At 39.2% G+C, this 22,050-nt stretch overlaps 1 protein-coding gene and 1 long non-coding RNA gene across 7 annotated transcripts in view; one reads left to right on the top strand and one right to left on the bottom strand.

Annotated features, from left to right (window-relative positions):
- IQSEC1 (IQ motif and Sec7 domain ArfGEF 1) overlaps positions 1–22,050 on the top strand; it is a 309,426-nt gene that overhangs the window by 51,642 nt on the left and 235,734 nt on the right. For all 6 annotated transcript variants that reach the window (XM_080996701.1, XM_080996703.1, XM_080996705.1 and 3 more), the window contains exon 2: positions 5,029–5,058. In XM_080996701.1, coding sequence (XP_080852827.1) covers positions 5,029–5,058 — 30 coding nt within the window. The remainder of the gene's footprint in view (positions 1–5,028; positions 5,059–22,050) is intronic.
- Positions 1,354–4,794, bottom strand: LOC308472205. Its single transcript, XR_013983348.1, has 2 exons — positions 4,556–4,794; positions 1,354–1,639 (listed from the first exon to the last, which is right to left on the bottom strand). It is a non-coding gene; the product is annotated as an uncharacterized lncRNA (long non-coding RNA).

Here is a 22,050-nt window from a genome sequence, read left to right as displayed (position 1 = left end):
TGGAGCTTGCTCTCTCCCTCGGACACTGATGGCAGTTCCCTGCCACCCCCTTTTTTAAATTCTGAGATCTCTTCCAATGGTAATCATAGTCTATTTGATCATAGGTTTGGTCATTTTAGAACACCAGCACCTTGTGGACTAGAACCTTGTCAACCTGTCAAAAGCATATTGACACAGATTACACAAGAATATAAAGTGACAATTCCTTTTCTTAGTATATTAAGATTTTAAAAGAAACCTAAAGGAGGCATGCAGCAAAGTGTTAAGACAGATGAGCCAATGTCTAGTTTCTTCTGACTTCAGCAGGGAAAATACATATCATACTTGCAATCTAGGGTAAAAATGATAACACCACACAGAAGGTGGTTTCATTCAATGGAGGCTTCCAGTAGATGGACAGAATATTTGCAAATTAGTCCCTTTCTCTTGCAGCACCTCATGCCACTTTCCACACTGTTCGCGAGAGGCTGCTAGTCATACAGAACACATTGGGGGATGCAGGTGGTTGCAGAGAGAAGGGGAAATTGTTTAAAATTGCCACCCACCCCAGAATACTCCATTGAGTACACAGGACACTGCCCAAGGAAATTTCATTTCTGACTCTTAAATGCATATTCTGTTATTTGGAGAAAAAAAGGTATATTGCTTGATTGTGATCTTAGCATCTTCTTAGTATTAAATAGACTGAATAATTCACTGTTAGTAATATCTTAAATTATTCTGAAAATGCAAATGCTAGTATTTAAGTGCCAAAAGGAAACCACAACTTCCTGTTCAGTGTCCGATTGAAAGCAACTACTGCACATTAGCAACAAAATTAGTGTTGCATAATGCCATCAGATTTACTTCCTGCTCTACAGATATGTTTAAGTGTGACCCTCTAGAGGGCAAAGCTTGGTTAAGCAATCCATATATTGAGTCAGAAACAAATGCAACTCTAGTTATTAGCTTTAGGCAGTGCCACTCACTGAACACTATTTAAATGCTAAATTCAGTTCCTAACAATAGCTAAATAAAACACTTAGGCTTGACTATAGTGAAATCATAGCCATGTTAATATTTATTGAACAAGCATTGTCATTGTGCTTGTCAGATAACACGTGATTCCAAGCATATGGGGCAGCAAGAGAAGTGTCATTCAAGGGAGCAGAGACCTTTGGACATTGGTTGGTGGAGCTGTGGGAATGAAGATCATGGGCAGAAGGCCAGGGCTTTGGCATAAGGACAAGGATCCTGTGAATGTCACATGAGAGACATAAGGTGAATTTTTTTTGCAGTAGCATGCTAGACAGATATGAGAGGGCTGAGATGAGATAATGGAATACCAGAGATAAGAAAGTTGCAGTAGTAAAATCAAGAGAAGTTTATTTTATTTATGATGTAAAATTGTAGAAAAGGTAAATGTTCTGGAAGATAAATTAGCTGTAATTGAATTGTTCCTGTTCCTATTTGTTCTCGAACAATTTGGGGTGAAGATCATGGTATATGCAGTTTTTTGCTTCATTCTTTCTTCAAGCGACTTCAAGCAATTTTAATTTTAGTTTCAAGGTTGTCTGCTTCATAGTTGGGTACAATTGTTTTTATTCTGTTTTTGTTCTGCGTTTGAGACATCTTGTCTTGAAATGGACTAAAATCCCTGCTAGGAGAAAAATGATAGCTTTATAGTTGCTTTAACCATAAAATGATATCATGTTGTAAACTTGGTTATAGTCCAACTGAGTAAACTTGATTTTGTTACATATGGCTTTGTTGCTGAAAAATAACTCCAGAACATTAAGCTCTGTTCAAAGGAATACTAAGCATGTCTCTGAAAATATTGATCAGAAGAAAGGAAATAGATAATAGTGTGTACTGAAATGAACAGCTAGAAACTGCAGCCATGAACATGAAATGCATTGCTCAGAAAGCGAGATGCAGAATAGCTGGAGTTCAGTTGGAAGCAGTTTCTACAGGACCATGGACAGCTCTGAGCAAGCCGATGGTTGACTTCAACAGAGCTAAGGCTCAACGTTTACATTATGCCATTCGTGTGCAAGAGTTTTCTTACACAAATAGCCAGCATAGGGGAAGGGGGCTGATCTAGATTGGCACCCTGGCATTGGGATAGGGGGTGTTAAGTATTTGCCCCCTGTGGTTCCAATCCAGATTGGGCTTCCTGTGCCTGCTGTTAGCACAAGAAAGAAAAACATCTCTTATTTAGTTCAATGGGAGATATTTTCCACCATGCCAATAGCAGCTGCAGAGGGGCCAACTCAGATAAGAATCACAGAGGGATGCAAATGGTTCAAGACCCCTACACTGCTAGTGCCCTGATCTATTAGTGAAAGAATAATCTTGCACTCAAGCAAGAACCATGTTAGCAACATGTTTAGTTCTGCTCTAGGAGCAAATATTCTGGTGCAGGCCTTGATGTACCAACTTCCCCTTAGAGCAGGATCAACTGGAATCAAAAGTAGTATGCATAGGGCTTTCAGACTAGAGCCGCTTAGATAGCAGTGTGTTTCAAGAACGGTCTGGTTTTCAATAATTGTTCAAAAGTATCATTGCATCTTGAAACACTTGTTTTTGATACATATGGCGCTTTGCACAAAGAGATTTTATGAGATAGTCTTCCCCTTAAGATGCTTATCATTTAGTCCACAAGGCCATTTGGCAGGAAGATAATCTTAGGGATACAAAATCCATTACTCTTTAGAGGTGCAGAAATGTATCATTTGTACCCACAGCAAAATCATTCATATATATATATATATATATCCCAGTAACTGATCTCTCATATATCGCATTCTCCATCCTCAAGCTTGCATTTTTAATTTGCCTAGTCCTCCCACTTGTACAATTTGCTGTGACATCCAGTCCTACTGCCTTGGGAATCCTGATTGTCCTTTGCAGGGTAGGATATAAACTTAGAAATAAAATAAACCGGTTTGAGCAGTCGCTGCAGTCAAAGATTGCAAACCAGAATTGTAGTGTGTGTTGACTCTAAGACAATAGTAGGGAAGGGAGCATTATGCTACTGGTGTGAAATACTAAGTATATTTCCTAAGGAGGAAAAATAGAACATCCTTTCCTCCTAATATTCTGAAGAGTATGCTGACTAAAAATTGTTTGTTTGTTTTTAAAAAAATTAAAATCCATGTAATTTTTTTTCTTTATATGCAATATCATTTTGCTACCAAATCTCATTTTTAAAGGCTGATACTTCTGAAAAGACAAAATGTAGAAGCGAAAAAATAAAAATCAATATATGTTTATCATCCTATCTTCAAAAGTCTGAAGGCACAGATACATGCCTGTGACTCTAGTAATGTATACAGTTTTAATATTTCATGAATAAGATGAGCATCCAGTGGAGAATATATAAGATCATTTGCCTGAATCTGTCAAAAGTCTACATCAGTGTTCTCTTTTTACTTAGTTACGTTGAATTTTGTGTGTGTGTGAATGACATTAATCTCCACATTCTTTTAAAAAACTCATGAACATAAGAGGGGAAAGGAGATTATGTGATTCAGAAGCATCCAAAAGCATCCTTCCTCTCCCCCTGCATCACTTTTAAATTGAGATTCACATGCAACATAGGAAGCTCAAAAGTTCTCTTCACATGTACAGAACCTAGTCAGTCTTTTGGGATTATTCTTGGGATTGCACCCTAGCTATTTAATATCCTTTTATTTTTCTTGATGGAAATACCATTATATCAGCTTTCCCTTGGATTTTATTGTATCCATCACTGTTCATTCAGTAAAAAACACTACTTCAGCTTTGACTTTGTTGGCACTAAATGCATTTTATCACATTTGATTCTACAGTGTGTGGTGTTTTTTAAAAACACCATTTAATACTAAAACCTGGAATAGGAAACAAATGTGCATAGTATAATGTGCTGCTAGTATTCTTTGTCTGGAATTGGGGGGGGGGTAGCTAACAACTATATAATGTGGCTAGATCAATGCTAAATACAACAAAAGGCATTTTATGAAAGGTCAGGAGTTGTGTGAGCATCACATAATAGAGGTCAATGTTATTTAGTGAGCTTCTGGCCACATAATATTCTCTGGACTAGAAGCGGCAAGTATAAATCAGAGACCAACTATACATGATGCTTGGCATATAGTTTACTCCAGCCTGCAAGATTGTTCTTTAATTTGGAGGGCAAGGTATACTGGCACCATGGTGTGCAAGGCAGAGGGAATTTAACCTTTTGCCCTCACTGCAGTCATGATCAGTATTGAGAGCACAAGTGGCAGGCATTTGTGAAGCTAATTTGTGGTGGCAAAGCGTACGCATATCCCCGCACACACACGCGCACATATGAACACATTGGCTTTTTCTTAAAAAGGGGGGGTGGTGAACACTCCCCCAGTTGTGATGCCTCTCCCTTGTCCACATTCCTCACTGGCTGTGCTCCATAACCTCTCCAAGTGTTTTTTGTTTTACTGAAATGTGTTCTTGGACTGCAATGATTTCCCTTTCTTTTCTGGATGGAGAGGGATGTGTGCAGAAAGCTTTGGCTAGATTGTAACCTACTCTACAAAGGAAGAGTTGCACCTACTTCCTTGCCCGTTTTGTCTCTGGACCTGACAGTTTCTGTTATGTGGTCCCCATAAGGTTACTCATGAAGTAATTTGGCTCTGAAGCTCAGAAAGGTACTCCAGCCCTGTAATCAAAGTGAAATGTTGCATTCCAGGAAAAATTGCCACTCATTTGTTCCTCAGATGAGCACCTAAAGGTTCATTCAGTTGTGTGGATACTGGCAGTCTACTTCATTGGTTTTAATTGGGTACAAATGTACATCCCCATTCCGACTAGTCTTTCTAGACCACACATAAGACCATTGTTATTTTTCCCTTGCTTGCTACTGTAGTGAAGGTAGCTTTACATCTGTCATTAGTAACAGCTTCAGGGTCAAAATGTACTAGTGAATAAATATGGTCAAAATCTGCTAGTGAATAAATATAGTGATAGACACCAGCTTCTGCTGGGGAGTTCAAATTGGTAATTTAATTTTTACAATTTATTTTACAGGTCTGAAGGTGAAAGTTCAAGAAGCATCAGGTATGTATCTGTACAGTGTTTTTTGAACCATTTTTTTTATTACAACCACATGTCCTGCCTTTTGGCTTGATACTGAACCATCATGGATAAAACAATTCTTTTTAAAAAGCTGTACTTTACAGTATCAAACCTTTTTCTTTTACACTTTAATGCTTTAATTGTAAAATTAGACACCTCTGTTTTATTAAACATGCCAAAGTTTTCTTTTTTAAAGTTAGGAATAACTAAAATAATACATAACATTGCATGTAAAGGAGGTTTTCTGTACTTGAAGGAAGCCAAAATTCTGCAATTTTCTAAGATCTCTTTGGTTTAGGGACAACATCCACAGACAGGTGTGCTTCACATGCAATTACATGTAATTAAAAAAAAAATTTAAATAGAATTTTTACTGGAATAATTCAACATTGATACATTTATACATACATATTACAGATATACAAACAGACATACATTTCATACAATCCTTAAAAATATTCATACATACCCACATTCAATCCCGCACATACTTCCGTTTCCCATGTAAAATTAATTTCCTATTTTTACATGTAAAACTAATTTCCTATTAGATTAGATTTGAATTGCCTGCTGCCTTAAAAAAAACCATTAGGTTTTTAGAAAGTATTTTCCAGATTACATACGCTTGAGAGATTTGAACACTTTCATTTCCAGCTAAAGATATGTGTTGGTGTGTTGCCACAACTGTAAATCTTTTCACCTTTGGCTCTCTTCTAGAGGCCACCTTGTTCTTCAAACTGTAAGAATTGTAACCTGATACCAACTTGTTTTTCCATGCATCCAGTTAGGTACTTTTGTATCTGCTTCTTCCTTATAGATTCTTTTGTTTCCAATGAGCTCTTTTATTCTTGCAGTTTGTGATAGATGCAGTCTGAACTTGGTTGTTCCACTATGTGACTTTATCTATGATTAATTCTTGCTTTGACCTTTTTCACATTTAACAAATCTTACAAATGCTATGTGTTGGCTGGCAATTTCAATATTTTGAATGGTCCCAGGCTTTCTTGAATTGCAGGAAAATAGTCCAACATTACTTGAGTTTCAAAACATGCATACACCATTTCCATGGGTTAGTTACATTTTATATTAAAATTGTTTTGTAAAAGCAATAACCATATGCTTACCTGTTGGAGCAGGTGTGTAGTCTCAGTGAAACATTTATGGTATTAATTTATTTTATATTGGTTTATCATTACTCTAAGAATATTCTGTAGATAGGCTGAATTACATAGGTTATCGGATAAGGAGTAATGGAAATTTATATTAACTCAATTTCAGGGGGGGGGATTTAAATTGGTTGTTGTTGATTTAAACTTGTAGTTGGACATTATGAAAATATATTAATATGATTAGCAAATTGTCTGAGGCTATGGATGTTTATTTAGAAATGAGCCCCACTAAGTTCAAATCAACATGCTTAAAATGGCAGACTTAGGATATTTTTCTCACTATAGACTTAATAATGCAAACTTCAGGTTGTTTTACACCAGAGAATGTGTTTTCTGTGTTCTGCAACAGATATCCCAATTTAAAATTTATCAGTAAGATCTTTAAAAAGAATCTAAATGTCCATGAGTGTGAGAGGCATATTATTATTTCAATTTCTATATATCACGCAGATACTTAATATTCATAGTCTCTTCTGCTGCATTGTATATTTGCCATCATTCATTGCTTTCCTCTCACATCACAGTCATTAACAGTGTGAGATTTTATTAGGGGTATTTAATAAGTATGCAGTTTAGCAGAGTGATAATTAAGTTGCTTATTAAGGGCAAAGATCATGTTGCTGCTTCTGAGCAAAGGCAGGACAATACAGAAGGCTTGATTGCAGGCCATTTTATTTAGCTTGTGGCTAACGTGATATAAGCTCCTCTAAAGGAAGTAGAAAACTAATGGCCCTGAACCAATGTAGAGTAGAAAAGAGATGCAAAGTACTGTAAGAATAGCTTTTATATCAGTTGAATAACTGGTAACCCTCTAATTAAAAGGGGAGGAGAAAGAGCCCCCCACAGATCTTAAGTGTGGCTTCTTTGCAGTTTGCTAGCTGCCAAATATTAACTAATAAAATAATTACTAGAGTGAAAGTAATAGAGTTAAGATACGTTTTCAAATGTTACTACTGAGGGCTTTTATTCAGTAATATAAAAGCTATATCTAACCTAGTCCACTATTCCAACATCCAAACACTATAGGTGTCTTAAGGATCAAATAAGATATATATATCCTAGTGCAAGGGGAGAACAGCAGCAAGGCTTGGATTGCTCAGGTACACTGGCAGAACCAACCCAGCACTTCCACTGGTATGCTTGTGAACTTGCCACCACACTACCTTGCATCATCTCAGCAACTGGCAACACTGCTGTCGAGAGACCAGTGCTGCCCCATGTTGCTGGCTCCTCCTGCCTATGAGAGTCCCCTGGGCTGCCAAGTTGATGAGGTAGATATACTCATAAGGGACTGACTATGCTACTAGAAAGGTATGCATAGCAACTTCAGCTGAACCAACAAGCCTGCCACAATGAGCAGCATGTGAGTCTATCTGCAAGTAATTTGCCAATTTTCCTATGTGTCACAGTGACTCTTCGTGACCCCATGGACCAGAGCATGCCAGGCACTCCTGTCTTCCACTGCCTCCCGCAGTTTGGTCAAACTCATGTTCGTAGCTTCGAGAACACTGTCCAGCCATTTCGTCCTCTGCCGTCCCCTTTTCCTTGTGCCCTCAATCTTTCCCAACACCAGGGTCTTTTCCAGGGAGTCTTCTCTTCTCATGAGGTGGCCAAAGTATTGGAGCCTCAGTACCAGCCCAGATTAATGGACAAGCTGTGGAGGGCAAGATACATTTTATCACATCAGGCGGACTTGCCCAGGGGTTTATAAGGTTTGGAATAAGGTTTTCAATTGATTACAGGAGAGATGTTGGCACGAGATCCACTTATGGCACTGTTGTCCATTATCAATGATGGAGACAAAAAGTTACTTTACAGGAGTTAATGTTTTCCATTTTTATTGGGGTCCATATGGTGGTAGTCTGAAATTCGAAATTTGTAACAGCTAATTTGCTTGGAAGGGTGGTATTCTCAGATTTCGTTGGTGGCATTTATGAAAAAATAACTTGTCAGTTGAATAAAGAAAGGATTCAAGGGGGGAAAGGTTTTATTTTAAATGGTTTTGTTCTATTAAATATGGGTCTGTCAGAAAGCATGATGGGCTTTCTTCATCAAACCATGTGGCTTTATGGAGTGATATTAGAGGCGGATTGAATTAATTTTTCTTCCTCTTTACGCTTGGCTAGTTGATTACTTCTGTGATGTTTTCCTGAATGCTTCACTTAGTGCTTATTTGTTCACGGGTTATGAATTGTATATTTAAGGGAGATTTTGTTAGTTACCTGTTTTGCTACCTGTTTTGCTCCTATATTTGCTGCAACAAAACATATAGGTATATATGCTTTGAGTCTTTTTTTATTTCTTTGCTTGTTTTTCTTTGATATGGAAAGTCTTAATAACCTGTTCTTAATGCCCCGATAAATTAAATAAATAAATCAAGTAAATAATTTGTGCTACAATAAACTTCAACACGAAGAAGAGATGTGAAAGATGTTCCTGGTTTCACTAGTAAATTTGGGTTTCTTGGTACCCTTAATTAGTAGTACAGTACAGTGGAACCTCGGGTTACGTACCATCCTCCTTACAAATGCTTCAGGTAACGAGCTCCACTAACCCGGAAGTAGGTGTTCCGGGTAGCGAACTTTGCCCTGGGATGCGAGCAAAAGTTGTGCGGCGGCGGCGGCAGGAGGCCCCATTAACAAAAGCACGCCTCAGGTTAAGAACGGTTTCGGGTTAAGAACGGACCGAATTAAGTTTGTAAATGGAGGTACCACTGTAGTAATAGTAGTAGTAGTCGTCTGTGTGTGTGTGTGTGTGTGTGTGTGTGTGTGTAACTTCTAGCCAAATCATTGCTGTTTTATTTTGACCTTGAATTTTCAACCATGTTTTTGTTAACATATTTCAGTAGATTAAATACTTGCATGCACACCTGAAGAGATGAGTAGGCATTTTCACTTCTTTGGCATGCGAATCAAAAATGTGAAGGCACCTTCATGCTGCTTGAGAATCTGGTCATTCATGTGTGAAATAAACATCAGTATCGCATAACCGAGATATGAGTTGAATTTTTGGGGATACTATTATTAGAGAATTCACTGGAGAGCGGGAGATATGCAAGGTCATGCACTTTACGTAAAACATTTATTAATATTAATAACCCTGTAGTGGAAGACTCAAGTTGTCCCCCTAGGTAATTTCACACAGGGCTATCTGAGTAGACATTCGTCAAAATATCTATATCAAAGTGTTAACAAGCTAATGATAAAAAGACATGCTTTGGTTCCACAGAACTGACCCCGTACAAAATGCTTCATAAGCAACCATCTTTGTACTTTGTAGAACAGAAAGAATGTGAAACGAGTGGTCTTTCAGCTGAATAGATGCTTTATTAAGCATAAAATCAGTACATACAAAATAGCTTCCAAAAGTATATTCTTATTCTGAACTTTGTACTAAAATGTTTAAAACTATGTTTTAACCATTCAAGTAAATTATACCAACAATCTTGATTTGTAATTTCTAATAACAGTGATGTCACAATACAGTTAAGGTGAAATATTTTTAAATTTAAAGTTGCTGGCTTTCAATGGGAGATTTAAATGTGATTAGTTTACTTCCACTGTCTCATTCTGTGACACATTCCCTCATGTGACACATGAAGATGGGAACAGAGCAACATGACTGAGTCTGGGGTGATTTAAACCTGGCCTCCCCTCTCAACAACAACCAAGAATTCAGGGTTCTCTATATGTGGTGGCATATAATATAAACCCACAGCAAGGACTGTTGATAGTAGGCTTCATTTGACAACTTGTTCCCTGAACTAGATATATTTTAAAGCGGGGGCACAATAAAAATGGCAACTATGCTTATTAGCAAACATTCAAAGAGGGATAAAGCTTGACCGTTTTACTAGTAAAGGCACAGCACTTACTTTATTTCAGAAACACTTGTTTCAGGTTTAAAAAAGAACTTCTAATTCTCCACAATAGAACTGTTTCTATTAAAACAATTTCTTCCTAGAATGGCTTTCTGCTTTTTACTCCTTCTACAAAACACCTGTAGCCCCATTCTACATCCTTTTCCTCCACCTGGGAAAATTAAAGAGGTTTATCCTGCCTGACAAACTCCTAAGTACACCTAGCTACTTCCGTAGCTGGGCCCTGACTGCCAGTTAAATGGTTAGGTTTTCTCCTGCCTGGCTGTCTCTCCTCCCCTGCCATGATTGGCCAAGGGTCTCCAGGATGATAACTCCATAGTCCAGAGGTTTTCAACCTTTTTGAGTCCATGGCTCCCTTGGCCAACTACATTTCTACTGCTCCCCTGTGGGGAAATGCTCCCTGAGCCTCAAAAGCCCAGTTCTATCACCCTTGCCTGCAGAGCCAGCAGCCCCTCACCTGTTTTTGAACACCCTCCCTTGTGAAGTGTTCCCTCAGGTTCCTCTTCCCTTTCCTTGGGAGTACTCTGGGCAGCCGCCACCATCACTCCTGGACACTCAGCTCCCAGGCAGGCCTTGCACACAGCAAGCACAAGAAAAGCCAGTGCGGTGCCTGCCTGCCCAGCCTTCCACTTGTCTGTCTTTTCCAAACAGCAAGGGCTGGCAGACTAACTGGCCAGGCTTCCTTACCCACTTGCTTGCTTGCTTGCTTACTCAGCTCCTGGCAACCAGTAGCCCCTGGCTAGCCCCAGAGGCACCACTTGCCTCTGGAGCTTGTAGCTGGGACTGCTGCAACAAACAGCTATGCAAGCCTTTGGGAGGCAGAGACATGAGCGGGCATCAGAGGAGGGAGGGAAGGAAAGAGGGACAGAGACCAGTGTTGCCTGCTGCACCCCTGACCATCATTCAAGGCACCCCAGGGAGCCACGGCACACTGGTTGAAAACCACTGCAATAGTCTGTCTCACATACCCCTAATGATTAAAAGTGGAACAAATGGGAAATGGCATGACAGAGTTTTCTATTATAAATAGGGACAAAGTAAAGTAATGTTATAGGTCTGTCCACTCTCGAATAACCTCCTCACTGTGATTTGGAAGATACTGGCTGACTGTTTCTTAAAACTCACCTGATTGCTTAGGTTTTTGCTGACCTTTAGCACTGACCTAATTACCCTATATTGTTGGTATTTAGCAGTGTTTTTATTGTATTGCTTTGTGTTAATGTGTTTTCATATGTTTATCCCTATAAACTACCTCAATAGTATTTATTAATGGCAAATGGTATATGAATATTATTAAATAAATATTTTTCTTACTCTTGTTAATTTATTATCTTGGCCAATATAATTTTTCAAAAATTCATTTTCAGAAGTATATGATGGTCCCAATACATTCTGAAACATGTGAATTTATGTCTTATAACATAGATGCAAAGAGCTAAAATTTGTTTTAGACTCTCAAATGTCCATTTTCAGATATTCAAATGCTCGGTTTCTTGCGTATTCTCTGAATAGGCATTGTCTGTGTTTGGTGCCCAATTATTTTTTATTTCAATATTTATATGACAGCTGACATTTTGTGGTGTTTTAATAACTGGCACACAAAGATATTTAGCATTTGACAGTATAGATAGCTGATAGATTATGGGAGGCTTCCAAACTTGCGCCTTCAGAAAGGAGTCTGCATTTCTGCCATCCAAGCCCCTGTATGCTACAGAAGATTCTTTCAGGGAGTATTGGACATAACACCTAGTATTCCCTTGTGGCTGTGTATTTGTAGAGGAAGCCTAGTAGTCTTTGATCCATTATTTAATAGAGTATTCCCTGAGCTACTAAAGAACCTGCGGATCCATGGAAGATATATCAGTAGTTTTCAACTGTCATATTTGGCAGGTTTTTATCATGGTTGGCATGCAAGTGTATTCAACATTTGGCAGTTGATATGTAACAATATTCTTTATAAAGCTTTTGATCACACACAGTGCTATTTAGTATTAGACAGCCTGTGATAGCATGCAATGCTAATTAGTGTTTGACAGTTAAAAATTTCTAGCCTGCCAAAAACAAAAAAAATTCAAATTCTGAGCTTAAAAAGTTAGCATTCAAAAAGTGGGTGTGGATTCTGCTTTGTAATTTATTATTCAATTTTTTTTATTTATTTTTTAAAAAAGATTTTTATTGATACAACAAGAAAAAAACCACAAATACCATATTACACAAAGAATAACCATAGACACATAATTTTCTTAGAAAACAATAAAACATATATTGGTCTTAACACTAAAGACCCAACCTCCCGTCTATTCCATATTTCAATTTCATGTTGTTGTTGTTGTTTAGTCGTTTAGTCGTGTCCGACTCTTCGTGACCCCATGGACCAGAGCACGCCAGGCACTTCTGTCCTCCACTGCCTCCCGCAGTTGGATCAAACTCATGCTGGTAGCTTCAAGAACACCATCCAACCATCTCATTCTCTGTCGTCCCCTTCTCCTTGTGCCCTCCATCTTTCCCAACATCAGGGTCTTTTCCAGGGAGTCTTCTCTTCTCATGAGGTGGCCAAAGTATTGGAGCCTCAGCTTCAGGATCTGTCCTTCCAGTGAGCACTCAGGGCTGATTTCCTTCAGAATGGAGAGGTTTGATCTTCTTGCAGTCCATGGGACTCTCAAGAGTCTCCTCCAGCACCATAATTCAAAAGCATCAATTCTTCGGCGATCAGCCTTCTTTATGGTCCAGCTCTCACTTCCATACATCACTACTGGGAAAACCATGGCTTTTACTATACGGACCTTTGTTGGCAAGGTGATGTCTCTGCTTTTTAAGATGTTGTCTAGGTTTGCCATCGCCTTTCTCCCAAGGAGCAGGCGTCTTTTAATTTCGTGACTGCTGTCACCATCTGCAGTGATCATGGAGCCCAAGAAAGTAAAATCTCTCACTGCCTCCATTTCTTCCCCTTCTATTTGCCAGGAGGTGATGGGCCCAGTGGCCATGATCTTAGTTTTTTTGATGTTGAGCTTCAGACCATATTTTGCGCTCTCCTCTTTCACCCTCATTAAAAGGTTCTTTAATTCCTCTTCACTTTCTGCCATCAAGGTTGTGTCATCTGCATATCTGAGGTTGTTGATATTTCTTCCAGCAATCTTAATTCCGGCTTGGGATTCATCCAGCCCAGCCTTTCGCATGATGAATTCTGCATATAAGTTAAATAAGCAGGGAGACAATATACAGCCTTGCCGTACTCCTTTCCCAATTTTGAACCAATCAGTTGTTCCATATCCAGTTCTAACTGTAGCTTCTTGTCCCACGTAGATATTTCTCAGGAGACAGATGAGGTGATCAGGCACTCCCATTTCTTTAAGAACTTGCCATAGTTTGCTGTGGTCGACACAGTCAAAGGCTTTTGCATAGTCAATGAAGCAGAAGTAGATGTCTTTCTGGAACTCTCTAGCTTTCTCCATAATCCAGCGCATGTTTGCAATTTGGTCTCTAGTTCCTCTGCCTCTTCTAAATCCAGCTTGCACTTCTGGGAGTTCTCGGTCCACATACTGCTTGAGCCTTCCTTGTAGAATTTTAAGCATAACCTTGCTAGCATGTGAAATGAGTGAAATTGTGCGGTAGTTGGAGCATTCTTTGGCACTGCCTTTCTTTGGGATTGGGATGTAGACTGATCTTCTCCAATCCTCTGGCCACTGCTGAGTTTTCCAAACTTGCTGGCATATTGAGTGTAGCACCTTAACAGCATCATCTTTTAAAATTTTAAACAGTTCAGCTGGAATACCATCACTTCCACTGGCCTTGTTATTTGCAGTGCTTTCTAAGGCCCATTTGACTTCACTTTCCAGGATGTCTGGCTCAAGGTCAGCAACCACACTACCTGGGGTGTACGAGACACCCATATCTTTCTGGTATAATTCCTCTGTGTATTCTTGCCACCTCTTCTTGATGTCTTCTGCTTCAGTTAGGTCTTTACCACTTTTGTCCTTTATTATGGTAATCTTTGTACGAAATGTTCCTTTCATATTTCCGATTTTCTTGAACAGATCTCTAGTTCTTCCCATTCTGTTGTTTTCCTCTATTTCTTTGCATTGCTCGTTTAAGAAGGCCTTCTTGTCTCTCCTTGCTATTCTTTGGAAATCTGCATTCAATTTCCTGTATCTTTCACTATCTCCCTCGCATTTTGCTTGCCTTCTCTCCCCCGCTATTTGTAAGGCCTCGTTGGACAGCCACTTTGCTTTCTTGCATTTCTTTTCCATTGGGATGGTTTTAGTTGCTGCCTCCTGTATAATGTTGCGAGCCTCCACCCATAGTTCTTCAGGCACTCTGTCCACCAAATCTAAATCCTTAAACCTGTTCCTCACTTCCACTGTGTATTCATAAGGGATTTGATTTAGATTGTATCTTACCGGCCCAGTGGTTTTTCCTACTTTCTTCAGTTTAAGCTTGAATTTTGCTATAAGAAGCTGATGATCTGAGCCACAGTCAGCTCCAGGTCTTGTTTTTGCTGACTGTATAGAGCTTCTCCATCTTTGGCTGCAGAGAATATAATCAATCTGATTTCGATGTTGTCCATCTGGTGATGTCCATGTGTAGAGTCGTCTCTTGTGTTGTTGGAAAAGCGTGTTTGTGATGACCAGCTTGTTCTCTTGACAGAACTCTATTAGCCTCTGCCCTGCTTCATTTTGATCTCCAAGGCCAAACTTGCCAGTTGTTCCTTTTATCTCTTGATTCCCTACTTTAGCATTCCAATCCCCTATAATGAGAAGAACATCCTTCTTTGGTGTCACTTCTATAAGGTCTTGTAAGTCTTCATAGAATTGGTCAATTCCAGTTTCTTCAGCACCAGTAGTTGGTGCATAAACTTGGATTACTGTGATGTTAAAAGGTCTGCCTTGGATTCGTATCGAGATCATTCTATCATTTTTGAGACTGCATCCCAGTACAGCTTTCGCCACTCTTTTGTTGACTATGAGGGCCACTCCATTTCTTTTACGGATTTCTTGCCCACAGTAGTAGATATGATAGTCATCCGAACTGAATTCGCCCATTCCCGTCCATTTTAGCTCACTGATGCCCAGGATGTCAATATTTATTCTTGCCATCTCATTTTTGACCACATCCAACTTACCCAGGTTCATGGTTCTTACATTCCAGGTTCCTATGCAATATTTTTCTTTACAGCATTGGACTTTCCTTTCGCTTCCATGCATATCCACAACTGAGCGTCCTTTCGGCTTTGGCCCAGCCGCTTCATCAGCTCTGGATCTACTTGTACTTGTCCTCCGCTCTTCCCCAGTAGCATGTTGGACACCTTCCGACCTGAGGGGCTCATCTTCCAGCGTCATAACTTTTATATGCCTGTTGTCTTTGTCCATGGAGTTTTCTTGGCAGGGATACTGGAGTGGCTTGCCGGTTCCTACTCCAGGTGGATCACGTTTGGTCAAAACTCTCCACTATGACCTGTTCATCTTGGGTGCCCTGCTCAGCATAGTTCATAGCTTCTCTGAGTTCTTCAAGCCCCTTCGCCACGGCAAGGCAGTGATCCATGAAGGGGCAATTTCATATTACTTATTGCCAATACACACTACTGTATTATTCAAATTTTTCAATGAGAATGATGGAATTTTGCTTCTATGCATTTTTGTCCCAATTTAATGTTATATCCATTGTAACCATTAGTGGCAGTATCTGTCATAACGTTCTGATGCTGTTGAGTGTAACAACAAAAAACTCAAAACTAGAACTGCATTTTGCCTACAATAAAATTTGCGGTGAATATGGATAGTTCTGCTTGCATAAGTGAAATTGTGTAAAGTGGGGAGCACCCTCTAAAAAGCCTTTAAATGCCTATTTCCCCCTGCTCTTCAGTACTCTCTCCTGTTCTCTCTCCAAACCAGACCAGAATACCTAGAGTTAAAGCTAAGCTCTGAGGCTGGCTGGAGGATGCGAGGGAAAGTGGTGGCTTCTGCTGCTGTTGTGCTACTCCACATGCCAGCTGTTAGATGGGGAGGCTGAGCAGCCTAAGCAAAACCCTGCTGCAACCTGGGTCTCTTTGGGGCTTCCTCTTCTCTCATTGACATCCTATTCAGGCTCTGGAGAGGATCTCATTGCGAGTCACAAGGACTCTCCAGCAGTCTCCCACTATTTCCGAATATGATTCTATCTATCTATCTATCTATCTATCTATCTATCATCTCCCAGTGCTGTGCATATATGTGAATACGTGTAAAGGGGGAGTGCCTGTAATATATTTTTAATGCTGAGCTAAGAATTTTATTGAGAACTTTGAGCGCAAAATGTTGCGGTGTAGGAGAGAAAGGAGTGGCCAGCTCCCTGGCAAATAGGGAGAGATTTGTCATGGGAAAACTCATTTCCTGCATGCCTGGGATGCAAGCAATTTCCACTCCTTATGGATTGAAACACACACACACACACACACACCATTTTGCTGCCTATAAATTGGGCAGTAAAGCTGGAGATTATTTCAGGGTCACCCTAGATATGTTTGTAAGTTATTCAAATAAAACTTCTACGGCTTGTATTCTATGAAGAGCTGTGATATATCGCTCTCTCCTATATCCTTATACTAAATAATAAATATTAAAGCATGTGTCTGAGAAAGTCTATTTACATTTTGTTATTGCAGAAATATATTCTAAAGCATACAAGACCAAACTCCATTAAATTTATTATGGGAATGCATAGTGAAAGCAGAGACTTGCCCAGCTCATTAAACACATTTTATTGCTTCAAATAAAACGTGACATATGAAAGTGATTGTGTATAGATCAATTTACCTGTATTCTGTGAACTTTTAAGATCATATTCTTACTCATAAGAGACTCCTGCGGAGCGTATCACCATGTTGGTGGGGAAGGGCTTCAGCTTCCTATGCAATGCAAAACTGACCACTTCTGAGGCTCTTCCAAAATATGCTGCCACAGCCTGAGATCCTCTGATATGTCCAGTTACCTTCTAACCACATGTTTTTATATCTGCCTTCCCCTATTTTTATAACTGATGCTTGCTTTAATTTGTTGCGATTATCCAACTAGTCACTCCCCAGTATTTTACTTTGTTGATGGTCCGTCATCTACACTGAAAAAATTCAGTTATTATTATCAACACCATCCAGGTGCTCTTAAGACGTTGTTGTTGCCTGGCACAACATACATCTGATCTGTAACAGATCTGTGCTCTTATAGCAGCATATAAATACATGAGTGAGTGATCATATCAGCACTTTAAAATGCTGCTTTTCTGTTTAAAAGTCAAGGTGCATTCTTCTCCCATTACAAGTGCCACATAATATTCCACATTTGTAAGATATCAATCTTCCAGTGTGGCTACACCAACACTTTGCAGCTCCCTGCCTATGGACATCAGGCAGATTCCTTTACTCTTTTCAGTGTCTGCTAAAAACATGTTTGTTTAGGCAAGCCCAGACATGTAAACCTTTGGTGTATGTTTTAACCTTTCCCCCCAGTTTATAAGGCATCTTGCTGTGTCATGGGAGTTCTTCCAAGCTTAAACCCTGAGAGTCGGATGAGAGTTAATGGGAGGTAAATCCTGCATTTCCTCTCCTCACTTGCAACAAGATCCAGGTGCTTGTAGGAAGCTCTGCTTCTTACCTGCTGTCTCTTCTCCATCACTTTATGAACCTTTGTCTCTCACTCAGTGCCAGCCAAAACACTCAAGCCTTCCCTTCCTTTGCCCGGAGCAGTGACAGAATGGGAAGGGAGGGCTTTCCCCCTCTTTCCACCTGTTTCTTCATATGAATTCTGTAATTTAATTTAAATAACAAAATAACATTTCAAAGATCACAAGGTAAGAGAATTTAGAGAACTTCAATAACTTAATAATGAATAAATAATGTCTTTCGTGATGGTAACAGCGGCTGATGTTATGTGAAAGGAGAAAATTAGCTGTTGATATTTAATTGTTCCCTTCTTCTTGTGGAAGGTTCTGACAGAACAAGAGTTCTCAAACCTGAAAAATTGTTTCCCAACGCTTGGAACTACATTTGCAATGTTTCAAAAGGACGACACTTTTCTCTCTTAGCCACCTAATAAGCCTTAGTAAACAGAGTGGAGTCTTAATAATGGGGAAGTTATACTCTTTTCTATTAGACCTTTCTCACTGCAGCACCCTCACTATTGTATTCTTTATTTATTAAATGTATTTATATCCTGCTCTCACACTTCATCAGAAGCACTCATATGGGCTTACAACAGTTCAGTTTGAGAAGGATTTTGTTTCTTTTAAAACAAACAAATGGCATCAGCCAGAAAATACTGGACCAGGTCAAACACCTTTTAGGATAAGATGTGCTAACCACGGGTTGAAAAGTCAGAAGTGTGGCCACAAGTGGTAAATTTGCCCCTTAAAATTTGTGTAAAGACTCTCCCATCCTCAGAGGCCAGCAACTGCTACTGCTCTGGCCAGTTTCACTTCTCAAGGGTTTGAGCTATTGCTAAGTCAAAGTATCGCCAATGGTAACCTTCAGGATAAATGGAAGGGTTGTGTTAAAGTGCCTTCCCACCCTGGGGGCCCTACAACTGTGTCTTTTTAATTTGCTGCTTCTGTAGTTGATTGCAAAGTGTACCATTTACCCTGGTGAATGCAGCACAGCCTATGGAGATACTGTTTGCCACCAAAAGCTAAACCCACAAGTCTAGGGCAACACATAACATGATGTCACACTGTGATTTTCCCCACTGGAAAACCCCACCACCACCCTCCATAGCACAGTGGTAGAAACAATTGTTTTGTATTCAAAATGCTATAGGTTCATTTTTGGGCATCTTTGGTTAAGTTGATCTGAGATGGTAAGGGTGTAAAACCTCTGCCTGACCTTACAGAACTTCTCCCTGTCAACGTATCTCATTATTTTATATCTACATTTGTATTCTACCTTTCTTCCATGATGTAACTCAACACTTCTGTCCACAGGTTAGCCAGAGAGGTCTTGCACCTTGGCAACTGGCTACATTTAGGACTCAGCTAGATTGGTAAAGAAAAAGTGATTTTATATGCGTTGTACATGCGATATAACATTGTGCCACCAGATGATGCTGTGGAGTCCCATTTTTCTCTACCTGTTTTCCCTGTTTAAATTTACAATGTGTTTGACTGAAACACTTCTTTGATGTGTCTAGATCCAGCCTTATACTTGCTTTAGTTCAGTGAAATTCCTTTTTCAAACTATTGGCTACAGAGTAAACAGTAGTGGCCTAGATGGATCAATGGTTTAACACAGCCTAAGTCAACTTAATTTATCTATATGTCCTCCACCCCCAGTGCACATTATTGGATGCAGCTGGGAGGAGGCAGTGAAATATGACAGCATTTCTCTGAAGAGATAAACGCAGGAGAAGGGTGACTTATACAAGGGGCTCCCATTTTTGGTGCTGAGGTGTACATTTGAGTAATAAATATGTCATTGTGATGTAAGCTGTGTGCTGAGGCTAATGCTGTTAAGAGTACTATGAGTTGCTCATGTAGACAGTAGCTGGAATAAGAGAGAAAACATGGGCTTCCCAGAGGCATCTGCTTGGCCACCGTGGGAACAAGGATGCTCAACTAGATGAGCATTTTGGCCTGATCCAGCCCAGTTCTTATATTCTTAAACGTAAATTAGGGTAATAAATTACTTCGACGCAACAAAAGGCGTGTATTTATTCATAGGTGAAAATTAGTTCATTTCTTGTTAATAATTCAACTGAAAATTTCTACAACACAAATAAGTTGTGAAATAGAAGCAAGCACTTGGGGCAGAGGGAAGGTGACTACAGTATATCTGTATAGCTTTCCTGCCTGTAGAGTTTTCTCTCTTACAGCAAATAGATATTTCATGATATGGAAACTGGAAAGGCGAGAGGGAATAAGTTACTTAGTGGTAGATACCCAAAGTATGCAAAAAGGTCTAGAGTTTTGGGGTGGGTGTCTGCTCACCTCCACCCACTTGCAGGACTGAGGACTGCACATGAAATTTGTGTGCAGCTTGTCAAAGGTTCTCCCCGCATTGGCCTTCTCCTCACGCTTCAGTAAGAATATGGCACCCCTCCCTCTTAACTGCTGCTAAGGAAGCACTGGTCTCCTTAACTCCTGTTCCATACTTCACTAATGGTGTCTATTTTAAAGCCAAAATAGCCTCTGGATTGCTGATATGGAAAGCCTGCTGATGTAATGATATTTGTGGAAATGGAGAAATGAGTCTTCAGGAGGAGCAGGAGAAATAAAAATGTCTGCCCTATAATGTGCCCAAAAGGCATATAGTGACCCTTTTAGCCTGTTATAATAAATATATGGATGAAGGAAAGAGGGCACAATAAAGTTCATGTTCTCTGTGGCATATTTTAGAATATATGCTTTCCATTCATTCAGAGGGGAAATGTTGATGTATGGGTGCTAACACACAAGGAACAAGCCTAGGATGTTCTTTGGGATACAGTCCTAGTTTCTCAGCTGTGTCAATAGAGATGTTCTTCAAAGCCTTTCAGCAGCATTTTTCCCTTTGTAAACACTGTTGTGTTGCTCGCTGGTTATATGGCAGGACTGTAACTTGAGACCAAAGGATGTGTTACCAAAGCAAATCCTTCTGAGTGATGACTATTGATCTACTGCTCAGGAACAGAAAGTTGCTTCAATAATCTCTGTAGAGTTTTCTATCTTTGTACGGTGGGGTGCTTTGCTAAGAATGGCTTTTTCATTCTGTGTCCTGAGATCTGGGAATAAAGTGTCAATTACAGCTGTTCAGAATCTGATATAAGGACCAGCTGTGCTATACCCAGTTGGATGGCATTTAACAGGTTTACTGAAATTCAGTTCAGAGTGTTCATTGGAACAATATCTGCTTCCTCCCCAATTTATTGACTAGGATGAGGAAAACCTGTAATGTGGATAAATGTATACATAAATGTTCTAGAACCATAAAAAAAAAATATATTTCATTCTGCAGTTCTGCCTAAGGCAAAATTCATGTTCAGTTCAGATGTTTAGCCAGTTTGTTTCCTTTGCTCTCACATGCGTGCACATGTGCTCAGCACTAAATTACTGAAGAAAGCTGTGCTTCTTTTAGGGAAATGATTATTTATATATTTGCTATTGTGAATTAGCATGGAAGTTATTTTATTTTCATATATATATATATATATATATATATATATATATATGCGCGCAAGTCCATATGTGCAAGTCCAACATTTCTAGATGTTGATTCTCCAGCATTGATGTGAATGGGAATTTTTTTTGTAGAAGCCAGACACCATTATGAGACTTAATTGATTTTTAGCAATTTTTAAGCAGTGACCTTTTAATCACATATATAATAGAATCAACTCACATAGAAGTCAGCTATAGATTTAATATAAAATATTATAAAATACTAATGATGGTATTCAACTAAGTTTTACTCAGATTAGATCTATTTAAATTAATGGGTCTAATTTTGCCATGAATTTCATTGGACCCACTCACAAAAAAATTGTGATAATTTGTTCATTGCTCACAGTTTATGAGTAACAGGCATACATTATCACACAGGTAACACTCCTTGTTGTACTGCTCTGTAAGCCACTGTTTCTAATGCATGTTTGTAACTAGCTAGAACATTTCTATGCTTGTTTATATTGATGTTGTGAGACACATACATATGCTAAAGTATTCAGATGCTGCCTGATTAATTCTCGATTAAGTTTCGTTCAGTGCTCCAGTACCTAGCAAGCATGTTGTGTTGTTGTATCAAGTAATCAAAATACTTCATTTTTCAGTAAGGTTTATCCACAAAGTACTTTGATTGTCCTCATGTTGCTAGAATGCCACCATAGTGTGTTAATCACCCAAACAGTTTCTGCTATGTGCATAGAGAATTAAAATATACATCTCAGAAACATAGTTTCATTAGATTGTTATTTCTGCTGGACAGATATACTA

The sequence above is a fragment of the Podarcis pityusensis genome (assembly GCF_964106645.2).
Source record: "Podarcis pityusensis genome assembly, chromosome: 2".
NCBI lineage: Eukaryota > Metazoa > Chordata > Lepidosauria > Squamata > Lacertidae > Podarcis > Podarcis pityusensis.
The sequence above is the reverse complement of the archived record's forward strand: the minus strand, read 5'-3'. Positions and strand labels throughout refer to the sequence as shown.